The 16,518-nt window shown below is 36.0% G+C and overlaps 1 protein-coding gene across 10 annotated transcripts in view; it reads left to right on the top strand.

Annotated features, from left to right (window-relative positions):
• The window catches only part of LOC126752139 (serine-rich adhesin for platelets), a 226,881-nt gene that overhangs the window by 121,778 nt on the left and 88,585 nt on the right, over positions 1–16,518 (top strand). Inside the window, exon 1 of one of the 10 annotated variants that reach the window (XM_050462728.1) lies at positions 5,501–5,772. The exons of the other annotated variants lie outside the window; for them this stretch is intronic. Coding sequence (XP_050318685.1) covers positions 5,734–5,772 — 39 coding nt within the window. The 5' untranslated portion in view covers positions 5,501–5,733. Of the gene's footprint in view, positions 1–5,500; positions 5,773–16,518 lie in introns of those variants that run through there. 10 annotated transcript variants of the gene reach the window in all.

Here is a 16,518-nt window from a genome sequence, read left to right as displayed (position 1 = left end):
GCAAATTGAAAGATAAAAATCAAGATAAAGAGCTTTTTATGCCCTTTAACTCTACAAAAAATGCACTAGTGAAGGGTATTGTAGTCTCAGTGCAGCCTAAGGTGTCGTGTTTTCTTGTTTTCTATAAAAATTAAAAAAAAAATTATCCATAATTGCTGTTATTTATTTAATTTTCCATTTTAAATTCTAAGCTCCCACATTAAGTATTTATGGTCAACTGGTTACGCCTAAACCATACATACATATACTATACATAGACTTATACATACATATGCACTTACATGCCACTTTTCCATTATCCTTGTAAATCATCACCGCATCATACACTACATTCTCTTGGCAAATCTAACAAACCACATTCTCATTCATGCACACACACTTATACATACATACATGGTTATAAAATCAGCAAAGCCATTATCAATAATTAATTTGCGTGAATCGTATACAACACTCTCTGCTTGGCAGCGTGCTGCGATTCTCATCAGAGTACCTTGCAAATGCATGAAGAAGGGCGTGTGCATTATATGACTTTGCATGTGTGTGTGTGTGTGTGTGTGTGTGCCAAGGATGATTGAGGACTGCTTAGGCTGCGCTGCGACCGTTAGAATGTTTAATGGCAGGTGGGTGCGTTATAAATTATTTCTGAATGCGGCGCTGCTGCCACACTGACACACTGCGGTGAATAGCGCAGGTGTGTGTGTGTATGTGTGCACCCACGTGTCTGCCTATTAACGTGCATAACGGTTACACTTTGGACAGCATTCACGCTTTTGTACAAATATGCGCTTTAAGCGTCAGCAGCACATGACTTTACGCTGCACTTTGTTGTATTCTGTTTTATTTCATTTTCTGCGCTGTCATTTGCCATGTGTTTTGTGTTTGTTTTTATCGCTCCCACTACCCCCCCAACCGCTTGCTGCCTATTCCCGCTGGCGTAAAAGCAAATGCGGAAGTCGAATTCGCTACACAAAGTCAGTCAGTCAGTCAGTCAGAAATGCATCTCTGTGTGTGTATGTGTATGTGTTGGCCAAGGGTTAAAGTTCTTTATGCGCCGCTCATCATTTATGTGCGCATCGCTGCCAACCGTTGACTCGGCTGCCTTTCGGCCCGCTGCACACGCTTACTCGTTCTTTATTCCTTCTATGAATTTCGCCTGTTTACATTGAGTCGGTGCGTTGCCCTATTTTCCTGTCTTCCGTCATGCCTTTCTTTGTTTTATTTTTATTTTTTGCCGTTTTCCTTTCTTTTTCCGTTCATTTTGCCAACTGTAAACACGCGTTGTGGTTGTCTGCTTGTGTTGGTATGTATGCATGTGTATGTGTGGCGTCTGCGTGAGGCCAAAGCCTATTTATAGTCGCAGAATGCGAAAAAGGAGCAGCAAAGCACTGGCTGCTGTCTGTTTGGTTGGAAGAAAGGACTTTGACTCGCTGCTTAATTGGTTGAAACTAAAAACAAAGCGAACAAAAGTGGCGCTTGGAAGCTCCCTAAAAATGGGTTGTTGAGTGGAGAGCACAAAAACTGAGTTATTTCTGAAATGTTATGCGGTTGGGGTATTACAAAAAAGTAGGGATAGTCGCTTTGCTTTCTTTTTATTTTGAAGAACTTCAAGATTTATAGTCTAGACTTTTTTATACTGTAGGCTAAGAGAAGTCCGAATGTAGAGGATGGATGCATGCGAGGAAAGTTCTCTGAGTGCCATTCACTTGGGAGCGCCCAGAAACGTATATTTTACATATGGCTCAAGCAGCTCACGACTTCCGGTCTTAGACGAAGTATCCTCTGTGTAGCCAAAGACGATCCGTTTGATAGCGAGATAAAGTGAGAAGGCGAACTCCCTTCCCAGGGTTTTCTATGAGCGCTTGGAACGCACCTATGAGAGCTGCCCTACGCCATGATGTCAAAATCGTGCTTGGCGACTTTACAACCGAGGTGGGCAAAGAAGGTACATATCTTTGGCACAGCGGTCGGTAAATTCAGCCTCCACGATGAAACATCTCCAAATAGGTTGAGGCTGATTGACTTCGCCGGGTCCCGAAATATAGTTATCTGTACTACTGATCTCTGAAAGCATGTTGTATTCACAAATTGACCGAAATAACTGCAGCAATAGAGACCATTTTTCAGCGTTCTCGGAGATCGCTTGTAACTCGAAAAATACAAATTTTATTTTCATTCTTCAATTTATGTCTCCAGAGGCTTTTGATGCACATTCTTATTATTAATGTGCTCAACAAAGGCTAGTGCCGAAATTATCACTATCTTGTCACGGCTATTTGTTAAAAAGTCAATCAAAAAGGAGTCTACAACATTGAATGCTTCATGTATCCTTCATGTATCAACTTATTTTCAGTCGTAACTAAGTATGAGTGTATTGGTATCAATAAAAATCTAATACATGTAATGAGTTCTGTGGGCTCAATTTTGCTTCGCAATCTAACTTCCCTACTTATTTGTACCTGTCATGGCGTATCCTGACTTAGTTTTGCTCTAATGAAGCGTATCACTTTGTTGTTGCGGTGACGGAAATTGCGTCTACAGTTAAACGCCGCAAAGGATGCTGCTAAAGCTCTTGTACCACTTGCATATACATAAGTACATTATAGCATTTGACTGTATATACATCATGACAGCAGCTGAGGTTGTAGGTGAAGTTGCTGGTTTGCACGTTGATGACATAAATGTCGTAAGGAAAACAGCACAATTTCATGTGTAGAAATTATTGCTTTTAAAGAGGTACATGAAAATCCATGATGCATAACAAGTGGATAAAGAAATGATTTTATAAAGAATTGCAACATATTTTTTGAATTATATAAAGCAGATAGAAGTTAGCTTTAATCTAAAAGACTAACATTCGGTCTTTCAGTTCGAAATTGTTGGCATAACAGAAGACATCAAGTGGACATCTGCTCCAGATAAGTGAATGAGGACTGCACCGCTAATTAGTTTCAATTGTGCCCTCTACCTTAGTCCATAAATGTCTCTTGACGGCCAAGCGGCAATTAAGGTTCTTCTTGGCCCCAATACTAAGTCTCACTGCGTTAGGTTATGCAAGCAGGCAATAAGTGGACTCTCAGCAAGCAACCCGGTTAAAATCATCTGAATTCTTAGTCGGATAGGGTTAGAAGGGAGCGAAAAGACAGACGCGTTGGCTCGAGGTCAGCTGCGAACATACAACTCCTTCAAGGGTTGTTGGAATCAATGGACCCTAAAGAAACAACTCAGATCGTAGAACACAAAGTAAGAAAGTTACTTTGGGACGAAAACGCTTCTACTGCTGGACAAAAGGAAACTTTGTAATATTGTAGGAAATCATAAAGAGAGCAACTCAAACATTCCACTACATAACAAGTAAAATCAGTAAAATACGACAAAAAAAATGTTTTACACGAAACGGCAACACTCTTCCTCTAATTTGTTACATTTCAAGGCTGCAATTTGCACTAAAATGCTTATTATGCAAAATTTAACAGAAAACAGCTGATAATTTGTTAAAGTCCAAATACACACACAGACTTACAGGCAGTAGAAAACCACATGAGGGCGCTGCTAACAAATTAACACTTTTTTTCCTAATCTTTTTGTGTCAATGTCTGACACACTTTAGCGAAAAACCGAAGGCGTTCGCGGGAAAACAACATCAAAAAAGAGAAAAGAAAGAAGAAGAGCACTAAAGCGAGCATTGCCACACATTCTCAAGTGCAAATGTACCGACTAATGACAATTAAAAAGTGCACTTGAAAGCAATCGACAAAAAGGTGACTGGAAAGTGCAAATACAACAAAAATAAATACAACAGTAATGAAGGAAAATAGTGTGGCGTTGCGCAGTTTTAGAACAAAAATTTAATTTATTTAATGTAATGGACGAAAAAAGTAAAAATAAATAAAGCATAGAAAGAGTGTAAATAAAATTAAAGAAAATTTAATGATTTTGGAAAAAATAAATAAGAAAATTATTTGAAAATTTAAAAAATCACGAAAATTGTTTCGAAAATTTTTTATGTTTTTTTTTTAAGGAATTTATTTCGAAAATTTTTATTTTTTTCAAGAAATTTTTTTCAAAAACTTTTATTTCCTTTTCAAGAAATTTATTTTGAAAATTTTTATATTTTCTTTTCAAGAAATTTAGTTCTGATATTTTTTATTTTTTTTTTCAAGAAATTTATATCGAAAATTTTTATATACATTTTTTTAGAAATTTATTTATTTTTTTGTCAAGAAATTTATTTCGAAAATTTTTACAGTTTTTTCAACAAATTTTTATTCAAGAAATTTATTTGAAAATTTTTATATTTTTTCAACAAAATTATTTCGAACATTTTTATTTTTTTCAATTTATATAGAAAATGTTTATATTTTTTTCAATAAATTTATTTAGAAAATTTTTATTTCTTTTTTAAAAATTTATTTCGAAAATTTTTCTAATTTTTCAAACAAATTTCCTTCGAAATTTTTATATTTTGTTTCATAAATATTATTTTTTTCAATAAATATATTTTTTCAAGGAATTCATTTCGAAAATTTTTATAAATATTTTTTTTAAGAAATTTATTTCGAAGTTAATTTTTTTTTCAAGAAATTTATTTAGAACATTTTTATATTCTTTTTTAAGAAATTTATTTCGAAAATTTTTATATATTTTTTTAAGAACTTTATTTCGAAATTAATTATTTTGTTTTTTTTAAGAAATTAATTTCGAAAGTTCTTATATTTTTTTCCAAGAAAATTATTTCGAAAATTTTTAATATTTTTCAAGAAATTTGTTTCGAAAATTTTCATTTTTTTTTTAAGAAATTGCTTCAATCTTTATGTTTTTTCAAGAAGTTTATTTTAATTTTTTTTTATTTTTTTGAAGATATTTATTTCGAAAATTGCGATATATTTTTAAGAATTTTTTTTTCGAAAATTTGTATACATATTTATTTTTGTTGTTTTTGTCTTATAAAAATTTTAAAAGCTTTTGCATATAAAGTCTGAATTTGGGAAATGATTTCATAGATTTAACTAATTCTCATGAAAGGCTTTTGTTTTTCGATCACAGGCCGCTCCCATCACCAATTACCCAGAAACCTCATCATCATTCATCAAACGCCGCAAAGCCAAGCTCATTTCAAAGCGAACGCACAATTCAGCACCGTTTTTTACGCCCTCTGCTATTGTTATTTTGTGGCGCCAGTGGTTTTGCCTCAATCTACTACTATTAACCCGTGCAACTTAGCGCCAGACCGGCAGCCCTACGCACTCTCACCCACAATTTATCGCATTTGTTCCGCTACTTTTTGTTGCAAATTGCGCCAATTACAAAGCCAAGTCGTTCGATTCTCGGTATTTTCGGTTTAAAGTGCGCCACATTTCGGTTTTACTTGCCGTTTTAATTGGAAATCTGAACTTATTTGAACTTAAATACGCGCATAGAGTTCAATTAAGCGGCATGAAGTCGCGTTAAATCAATCCAAGTCGCCGCGAGTTGGTGTCTAGTAGTTAATTTGCCGCCAGCGGGTGATGTACGAGCAATCGAAATTGTTGTTGTGTGGGAATTTAATTTCGCGGTGTATTCGCTGTCTAATCGATTCGGTTGGAAAGTGAAAATCCGTTTAACTTTGCTTGCGGAATAAATTGAGTTATCCTTTGGAAGTTTGTGCAATAAAATGTCAGTTGTGTTTTATTGTATGCATTGAGGCACTTTACATACTTCTTACACTTTACATACATATAACGGTAATTGGAAATGACAGAGATTCTCTATACACGTTTGCTGGATTTTGAGGTAAGCATTTTATTTGAAAACAAGTTGATTTTTTTTAAGAATTTTACTTATTTTCGCAAATAAAAAACCGAACTTTTCTGAAAAACTGAAACTTTATATCACCTGATCAAATTGATCCGATCTAGACCATTTTAGCAAGCAACATAAACCCTTTTTTATATTCGGTTCAAGTTTGATCCCCTTTTGTGAATTGAGGTGTAACTGTTTGTTTACGACGCGAAAAGTTTGAATTAACAACGAGTTTCCTTGACATTTTTTGCTTCAAATGGAATCGATGAAAATGCTGCAGAAGTGTTTTGGGGCGTCTACTTTATCACAAATCATTCAAGGAAGGCCTTGAGATCAATGAAAACTTGCGTCATGTGAATCGTTTATCTACCTTTGTAACGATAACATCGAAAAAGTCAGTCAGTCAGTCATACTGTACTTGAAAATCGTGGTATTGTCTTCAGGGAGGGAGCAAAGGATCTCAACATCCTTCATGTGGATCAAATCAACACATTTTTGTTAATGTTTCGGGTAGGAAGAGAGTCATTTTGGTTAATGTTTCGGGTATGAAAGTGTCAAAAGCGGTTTTCGATTCCAAATTTTGAGTTTCCTTGTTTCAATGTTGGTAATAGAGGTTATGTTGGCAACGCCATAAAAAAAATTATTAATATTAACGTTATTGAAAATAATAAATAGAAAAATCCTTCCTCTTTCTCGCTGATATTTTTCCTTTTTTCTTGAATTTTAAGATTTTCCGCAGCAATCTTTATTTTCCCCCTTTGATTGTCGCGAACGGCAGTGTCCCAACTAAAGTAGTATCATAGCTAATTAGTTTTATATAACATCACTTACATAAATTATAGCACAAGCACTCAGGCACAAGCTCAAAAAGAGGCTTCACGTGCAAGACCGCGTGACGCTTGACACGAAAGCGATGATAAAATATGATTATAAGCATAAAGCGTCAATCATAAATAAATTGCGCATTTAAATACATTCATACAGACGCATATATGTATGTATAGTACACATGCACCTGACAGGTTGTCTTGATTGCCGCTCGCTCTACAAATCAGCTGCAATGAGCAACAGCGCCCTAAGCGCTTCAATAAAGCACCAAACAAAACAGGAGGGAATCCAAAAACAGGGAAAAAATGCAACGGATGTCGTGCAACACCTACATACTTACATTTTTAGATACAGAGTAGGGTATTGAAAACTACTTTATACACGCCAAAGAGGACAAAAAATTGAGTAATATCGAAATAAGTGAACACCTGCTGCCTATACACTAGCAAAAACACACAGTGGTGGGGAGGATGAAAAACAAAATATGCAATGAAATATCGAAAACAAATCGAAATTTGTCTCTCAAGTGCATGAGTCACGTGAGCCGCAGTCAATCAGCGTTCGCATACGAAAGGCATACTTCCGTTTTCCGGCGGCACTGTGCTGGTGTTGCTGGTGGCGGTGAACATTTAGGTGTAACAAAGCGTTGCACATATTGCACATTGCACAAATGAATATATCCTTTTATCTACACTACTAAGTAGAGTACGCTTTGCAGTTGGTTTGGCGAGTGCGCTTGCTCTGTTGATTGCTGCCACAGAGTCTTCGCTTGGTTGCCTGGCAGGTTGGATTGCTTTGTGTCACAGCTGCTGGCGGACAAACAAGTCATTTAGGCGATAGTTTAGGCTGTAACGAGGGAATAATATACTTGGATATACATACATACATATATATGTACGTACATATATGAGAGAGTGTCTACTGCTCGAAGAATGAAGTTGAGTCAATGAAATGCTTATGGTTTTAAAGAAAATGTATAAGTATAATACATATTTTATAGTTAATAATGGTGCATGTAGAAATATAATAAACACAGCACCAAACCTATATGTAATACACTTTGTTGCATTCAGTAGCACTTCTTATAGCATAAAAGCGTATAAAAATATTTGTATCTTGATTTTCAGCGCTCAGTTTGTATGACAGCTATAAGCTATAGTGGTCGGATCTGAACAATTTCTACGGAGATTGTACTGTTACTTTAAACGATAATCTGTGCCAAATTTCGTAAAGATAACTTGTCAAATAAAAAAAAATCCTTACAAAGACAAACCCAAGTCAAGCGGTCAGTTTGTATGACAGCTATAAGCTATAGTGGTCCAATCTGAACTATTCCTTCAGAGATTGTAGAGCATTAAACATTAATCCATGCCAAATTTCATGTTGATATCTTATGAAATAAAAAAGTTTTCTATACAACGACTTGTTTTTGATTATTCAGTTTGTATTACAGCTATATTCTATTGTGCGCCGATATCGACGGTTCCGACAAATGATAAGCTTCTTACGTACAAAAGAACGTGTGCAAAATTTCAGACTGATTTCTCAAAAACTGAGGAACCAAGTCGCCTGTATTCCACGTATATATAGACGTTTGGATATTTATAAATCGACTCAGTTCTTCACTTTGATCATATGTACATATATATACTTTAAAGAAAAAGAAATAAAATCACTTTAAAAATCTGTACCCATCACCAAAAACTCGAAAATCCGAAAATGTGAGTATTTCGAAAGATTCGCATGTACATACATATGTATGTATGTATTTTCACATAATTCACACGCCACCGAATTTCCTGCAGTTTATCACAATATTTTTCTTGTTTTTCGGCTACGCAGCAATTTACTTTGTTGCTGTTCGCTTTTGGCTTTGCTTTCGCCGAATTTCCGCTTGTCGGCAGTACCCAATTTGGTATAAGCGGATGAAGCAGAAGCGCACCCAGCTGCTACTCATCAAAATATGCTGATTTGCTGCCAGGCAACATGAAACTCACGCACACACACACACTTATACACATATGCATATAAGCAGCGAAACATTTGAGTATGCAACGCCGGTATGTGGCCTATGTGGAGCTGTGAAAAGTGATATAAATGAAATATGACTTGTTGTAGGTGTGTTTGGAGGGTGTAGTGTTTTGAAACTCGGGGTTTGGCCTTATATGCTTGTCTGTATGTAATATGCTTATGTATATAATTATATGCATATGTATGTACAACACATGTGTGCTCATATTTTACGCATGTTTGCAGCCGCTTTGCGTGTTTTGACCGCTCACGTCGATGCTCTTGGCTTATGTTTCATCTAAACACATATCACTCATTCTTACATACATACATACATACCAAAAACGTGCATATAAATAAATATGGGTATATCTACTTCATATATGTATGAAGAGGTCATATAGGTCTAAAATATTAGCATTTTCTTTTCAAATCTACAAGAATTATGAATATTTTTGGTAAGAAATTGCCTGTAGTTGGCCTTTGGTCCTTCAATTTTATGTTTCTGTCCCATCCTGCATGTGTATAAAAGCGATATTTTGTATGTAGAGACGATTTTTGTGCTGTATGAAAATACATCTCGATATTTTTTTATACTTAAAAAATACTATTCACCATTCAAAAACCATTTTTCCCGCATTCAACCATTATCCATAAACAAACATGTACTCCGCTTGTTATAGCCCTCAAAATTCTCGCCTTTTGAGTCAATGAATGTTAGGCATTATGAAAAAAAATCGAATTGTTCACAAGCTTTTTATTGGCCGTAGACGATTTTAGTTTTTGTAGTGATTTTTTTGGATGGAATGGATGGAGACAAAATATTTTCATTCATTCGAACGACATGACCAATGTCCTTAATTCGCTGAAATATTATATATCAATCTCGTCGTATATCTCATACATATTCGCAAGGGCCAACGCGCAAAGGACCACAAATCTTTCGCAGAACCTTTCTCTCGAAAACTCGTAACGTCAACTCATCGGATGCTGTCATCGTCCATATAGCAGGACGAGAATGATGAGTGATTTGTAGAATTTGGTCTTCGTTCGTGGAGATAAGATTTTACTTCTCAATTGTCGACGTTGTTGTTGGTGTTAATGCTGGTTCAAAGGTAGACGAAATTATCTAGCACTTCGTAGTTCTGACTGTCAACAGTGACGTACGTACGCCAGCAGCTGTACACTCTTATAGAAGATGGTACCTTCTCGATTAAGCTCTGCAGATCGAATTATTTTTCCAGCAGTAGGTAGAGGAGCTAGCATGATAGGGAGTCGCCTTGTTTGAAACCTCGTCCTTCCCGATCCTGACCGAGCTCTTGGTGTTGCTCAACGTCAGTTTACACAGCCATATTAGTTTTGCGGGGATACCAAATTCAGACATCGTAGCAGACATAAAGGTAGCTCCTTTTCGTGCTGTCAAAGGCTCGACGAAGAGGTGTGAGTAGAACTTTTCACGGGTCTTTTCCAATATTTGGCAAGTTGTTGATTTTCAAGGCCAATCAGTTTGTTGAGCATGGGGTATTGTGGGCTCTTTTTTTATAGTTTTGGGCAAGCACACTTAAATTCTAATCATCGGGCATGTTTTCGTCCGACCATATTCTACAAAGCAGCTAATGCATGCTTTTTATCAGTTCTTCGTCGCCGTGTTTGAATAGATCGACCGGCAATCCAACAGCCCGCACACCTTTGTTGCTCTTCAGGTTAGTATCTGCTATTGACTTCTTCATGATTGGCAATGGAACGTCTTTCATCGGGAGGGTGTTCTCTCCATTTTCAATTGCATTATTTTGAAACTAGGCGAACCCTTTAAAAGATGTCCATAAATAGCTTCAAATAGAGTTGAACTTTCCATACCTCCAACCCTAAAATAAAAAATTTCCTTCCTTTAACTCGAATGTCTCTCTAACTCGAAGTTTTCTTGTGGATTATGATGATTCGAGTTAGGGAAGTTCAACCACCATATCACCACCGAACTTTGCACGAATGCTAAAAGCGGTTGTAATGTCTCAGGGAATTGTCTTAAATATTATCACTTAACAGTAAAGTATAATTTCCGCAAAACTTCTAATTCTTGCAAGCAAAATGGGTTTATAACCACCTATCTGTTTCTTTAATAGGCTTGTCAATTATTACGCACACCAGTAAGTATTTTTCTATGCGTTTACGTAGCCCGATTGTGTCTTTTTCGCAACAAATTGAAAACTTCCTCATTAGCATCGCTCACATGACACAAATCGCCGACTATTGTACAACAACTCGGACGACTTCATTTGAAAATTATGCAAATTTCCGCGCTAAGAAACTTGAACGTAACAAAATTCATACTTTTGTGAGCGGGAGACAGACAGACAGACATAAGCATATTGTGAAAATAGACAGGCAAAGCGCCTGCGCACTTCCGGCGACAACAAATAAACGCAATCAAATAATCCTAAGCGATTGCCAGCCGGAGCGGCACATCAACAGGCGTGCACAGAGGTATGTGTGCCAGACAACGGAGTACAAAGTGGGCATGTTTGCTGTGACAGCTAGCAAGAGCTGTCACTTTGACAATTACCAAAGAAATAATGACGCTAGCTGCCGGTGTGCGTGTGTGTGTATGTAAATAATAGCAGCAGTGCTGTCAAAGCTAGAATGCAATCAGCAAGGCACAAAATGCGGGCAAAACGCAAAGGTTTCTATGAATAAAGCGAGAGTGAGGTGGGCAAATCGGTGTTTACGCCAATAAAGAGGAAGAAGAAGAAGTGGTGGGCAAATTAGCAGGCATGCAGTGTAGAAGACATTGACGGCCTTTAAAGTGCTTACTAAAGCTTCTTGCGGCCTCTGCGCTGCGTTGCATGTTTGTTTGTGTGGGTGTTGCAACGGCAGAAATGGCGCAGCATTGTGTCGGCGCATTGGAAATAGGCACAATAACACACCCTACACAGCGGTACCGTATTTACCGGTGTTGATTAGCGTTTGAGCTGTCGCTTTGTCGCATAGTCGCTCGTGTTTAATTCTTGCTTCGCTGCCAACTGTCATTCGGGCTGGGTGTGTTGGCCATGTTAAATGTCTTTTTGCTGGAAAAGCCCCACTTTATGCTCGTTGTGTGTGTGATTGCTGGTAGGCTGTACTATAATTTGCGTAACGGCACAATGTTGCCATAATTGGCTCGCGCCCATTTCTTTCTAACAAAATTGTGGGCAAACACACGTTTTTATTACGAAAACATATGCACGTAGTGATGTGCAAGCGGTGAAAATCCGTAATTATCTATGCATGTGCATATAAAAGTTAACTTCGTCGTTTTGACATACAATTATCTACAATCTACCTTTTTAACTGAATTAAGCATTTTTTTACTAAAGAAGTTTACACAAACACATTACGAGTTTTTCAATAGGGACTCTACAACAGTAGACTGATAGTGACAGCAAACGAGGTCATATTTTCCACGCTCTTTTGACATTTTTTTCGGTAAGGTTCGTCATTTCATCATGGAAAGATATACGAACCAACAAAGAGTCGAAATTATTACAATTTACTACTGAAATTCGAAGTTAGTGGCCTCAACTTTAAGAGTTACATATTTGTTATTTTTGTCCTTTAAGCCTTAGTCTAAATGGTGTTCAGTGCCATCAGACGAATACTAATATCGCTTGCAGGTTTATTCCTGTATATTTATTCCATTGTTACTTACAAAGAAAACTAACAACCAAACTGAATCGTATTAGAGTATTAATACTGTCTGGGTAACTGATTACTTTCATTCATTCAACATGAAATGCACGCGATATTAAAGCAGTTGTTTGCTTAAGAAAAAGTTAAAGCGAGTAAATGCACCTTTAAATAATAATAAACAAGTAAAACGTTAACTTCGGCTGCATTGAAGCAATAATAACCTTAACAGGTGCATTTCATAGAGCATAAAAGGGTAAACAAGGTATAAAAGGATATTTTTCTTGATTTCGAGCGATCAGTTTGTATGGCAGCTATATATTATAGATGTCCGATCTGAAAAAATTCTTCGGAAATTATACTATTGCTTAGGACAATCTCTACGAAATTTCGTGAAGAAATCTTCATTGATAAAATAGTTTTTCATACAAGGATTCGATTTTGATTGTTCAGTTTGTATGATAGCTATATGTTATAGAAGTCCGATCTGATAAAGTTCTTCGAATATTATAATATTACCTAAGACAATAATCTGTGCCAAATTTCGTGAAGATATCTCGTCAACTACAAAAGTTTTCCATACAAGGATTTGATTTTGATCGATCAGTTTGTATAGCAGCTATATGCTATAGTGGTCCGATATCGGCAATTCTGACAATGTAGCAACTTCTTGAGAAGTAAAGCGTGTGTGCTAAGTTTCAAATCGATATCTCGAAAACTGAGGGACTACGCGTATATACAGACATACGAACTTGGCTAAATCGACTCAGCTCGTCATGCTGATCAAATAGTTATTTATTTTATAGGGTATCTGAAGCTTTCTTCTGATGGTTATAAACTCCATGGCAAACTTAATAGATCCTTCTTAGTGTATACAATTTATGTTTATGTTAAATAAAAGTCGAAAGCTTAACCCATTTACGTACAATATTGTATATATTATTTTCATGATTCCATTGATTTTTAATAAATTTCTTATCTTTTCTTACAGGTATGTATCTTGAATGCGCACCCTTTATGCTAAGTTTATAATGAGTAAGTAGAATTTAATATATATACATATATGTATATACACATGTAGGAAAACATGGCAATGTATGCTGCTCTTACAAATGTCGGTTCCGTTAAATTACACACACAACTTTTTTTGCCACCTTTTTATACTTTTATTATTATTTTTTTAGTTTCCTCTCAACATTTGCATTCTGCATTGTGCGTTAATTGTATTTTAATTATCTTGTAATTGCTTTCTTCGTCCACTTTCCGCACCTATGCCTCTTGAGCGGAACTTGCAGGGTCTTTCTTTCTTTCTGTTGCACAAGACAAACTTTTTCTCAGCTGGCTCAGAGAAGTTTCTGTGAACTTTTACAACGGGTCAAGCAATTTCACAAAGTTTTCTATTTAAAGTTAATTGCAAGATAAATACAAATTGCAGTACAGTTAGGTGAGCAGCAGGCACCTGTTGTAATGACTGAGCGTGAGTTTAAAGTGGATAATTTTGTCACATAAATAAAAAGAAATTTCTCAAAACAAATTTTTATGAAAATGTGAACAAAGTATGAGCTTTTTAGTTTTTAAAATCATTCAGCTCTGTCTTGAAAGTTGCGTCAAAGCAAAAATAAATTAATAAAATAAAAAATCCGGGTTGTTTCTTTTTAATTATTTTTTTTTTTCTAAAAATAATTTTTATTAGAAAAATATTTTTTTTTTGAAATGTCTTATTTTTTTGAAAAATATATACATACATATTTTTTTCCAAAAAAATATTATTTTTTGTTTTTTTTAATTATCTTACGATTTTTTAATAATTATACCTCCTACGTAGTTTATTTATTTGTAAAAACATTTCACAATTTTTTTATTATTTTAAATTTTCAAGAAATATTCCTACTGGATAGTTTATTGGATCATTGCAAGCAGACATTACCAGCGTTTCTGTAATGTTTTTAGTATTGTTTTTGTAATACTATTTTTTCCCTTCTTACTTTTGCCATGTACATATAGTATATACTTGTCGTTGACCCTTTTCAGCAGGTCAAATTAATACGCGCTCAAGCGAATAAGCGTGTCTCTAGCTTGGCACTAGCCAAGCGGATGGTAATGTAATTACAAATGTAATTAATATTCATTTTCTAAGCCTTAGTAGAACAACAACGAAAACTAAATAGAAATTATGAATTAAAAGAAGCTAGATAACGGTAAACTCTTTATAAAAGAATGAAATCATAATGTGTGTTGAGATAATCAGAGAGGAAGCATAATTAAATCTTCAAAAGACACATGTAGTTAGTGAGAACTGGAGCACGGCTGTTTATAGTAATACATTCGGCATTTTACCGTTAAAAACTACTTCCAAACTATTTTTATCTACCATCTTTCAAAAACATCTTCTATTAGTTTTATTTTCATAACAAAATTTTTACAATCTTCTTCCGTATTCAAATAATGCATGTAACAGCATGTACTACTTGCCCCCAGATTTCTAAATGTATACATCTTTCAAGCAAGACGACATTAATTTTCTGTCTTCACCACATAATCACTACCTAGAACTCTTCTCAAAAATTTTCGTAAATATCCTCATAAATCCACAAAGCGCTTTGACCCGTTCACAGATTTTTTATGCCTGTTGAGATGTTTCAACCGCAGTCCTACAAAGGTTAGACAATGGAGGAGAAAATGCCTTCATGTTTCCACCTCATTCTCTTCCATAAAACTTTGACAATTTGCCTTACAGCCTAAATGTCGCTCTGCTATGTGAGTAAAAGCTAATCTCCCTGTAAGAAGCCGCACTCCAAAGCAGTAAATATACTAAAAAACACTACAATAGTACGGTAGCCTAAAGAAAGCTTGAGAGAGAACTCTTTATAGAAGGCTCGACATATCCTTCGTGACTATTTGAGTGGAGAAATAGCCGCCAAGAGCAGGCTCTACAAAGCAGTGGTACAAGTTGTCAAGGAATCAATTGAAGTAGGAAACAATTTCAGCGACACCCCATTTGGACTCCGTTGTTCGCAGCAATGCACTTGTCGGCATTATTCGCGGATGCTATGTTTAGCATGTGATTAAATGCCATTGTTTGTGTAGTCCGCAGTGCCGCGGATAGGCCAATGCGAGCCGCTCCTTGGACGCGTTCAAGCTTCTGAGCAAGTGTAGGCTTTTCGAGCAAGAAATACACCATATAACATTATTGGCTGAATTACAAAAGAAAAACTTTAATGAGAGTCCCCACCTTTCTCCACATTGCAAACTTAAAGGCTTTCACTGGTATAAAATCAAACAGTGACTCACCTCTTGCATTTGTATCCGAGCTTCCACAAACGGTGTGCCTAGAGTTGGCATGCGAGCCGGTTGTAATGACAGCTCTTCTCCGTCTCGCCTCAGCAGATCCGGAGGTGGCTGTACCTCGTCGTTATGCGACATGTAGGCCGAGAGAAGACTGGAGTTCTCCAGCACTGCCTTCTAGTCTGGTGGTAACAAGCTTTATTTTATAATAAAATAATGTGTATACGAGTATAATAGATAACGCCCAAGCCTGGCTCATATCATCTATTATTGTTCAAATAATTTTCGGTTGACTTTAACGTCGTGTGTTTATTTTTTTTTTTTATATAAAATAGTCATTTACATATACGCTACCACATTGAAGGTCAACAAAAATGGAAAAGCGACGAAATTAGAATGAAGTGTCATGAAACCTAACAATGACTGTGATTGAGTGGATAAAACCACATAATTACGCATCGAAATTGTTGCAATTTGTGGTCAACAAACACTGTTGCACTCACGCACGAGCCACACAGTCAACCACAGCGCCAAATTAAAAAGCAGTTAGTTGGAATTTCTAGGGGTTAAAAACAACGCATTTCATTACAAACTTTTCGAAAACAAAATATGATCGAAATCAGCGGAAATGAGTACATAAATAACTTGGTAAAACATTTGTTGAATGTTGGCGTGAGAATTTCGTGTTTTACCATAGATGACGTGCCACACGCAGCCGGAAGTCAGCAGTCGCTTTTAATCAAATTGACTGAATCTTTTTGTGTGAAATTGTGCATAATTGAATATTTGAAGCTGACATGCGAAATTCTTGCCAAATTGAAGCATTAGAGAGCAGTTTTCGACCATTTTTTTTAAATGAGTGCGATTTTTGCTCTAATATCTGCACTTTAGTAAGGCTGGAAAGAATATAGTCTGGGTAGTCGAAAAAGTATTTTCGTATTTTGTCAATAGATG

The sequence above is a fragment of the Bactrocera neohumeralis genome, chromosome 3 (assembly GCF_024586455.1).
Source record: "Bactrocera neohumeralis isolate Rockhampton chromosome 3, APGP_CSIRO_Bneo_wtdbg2-racon-allhic-juicebox.fasta_v2, whole genome shotgun sequence".
NCBI lineage: Eukaryota > Metazoa > Arthropoda > Insecta > Diptera > Tephritidae > Bactrocera > Bactrocera neohumeralis.
The sequence above is the reverse complement of the archived record's forward strand: the minus strand, read 5'-3'. Positions and strand labels throughout refer to the sequence as shown.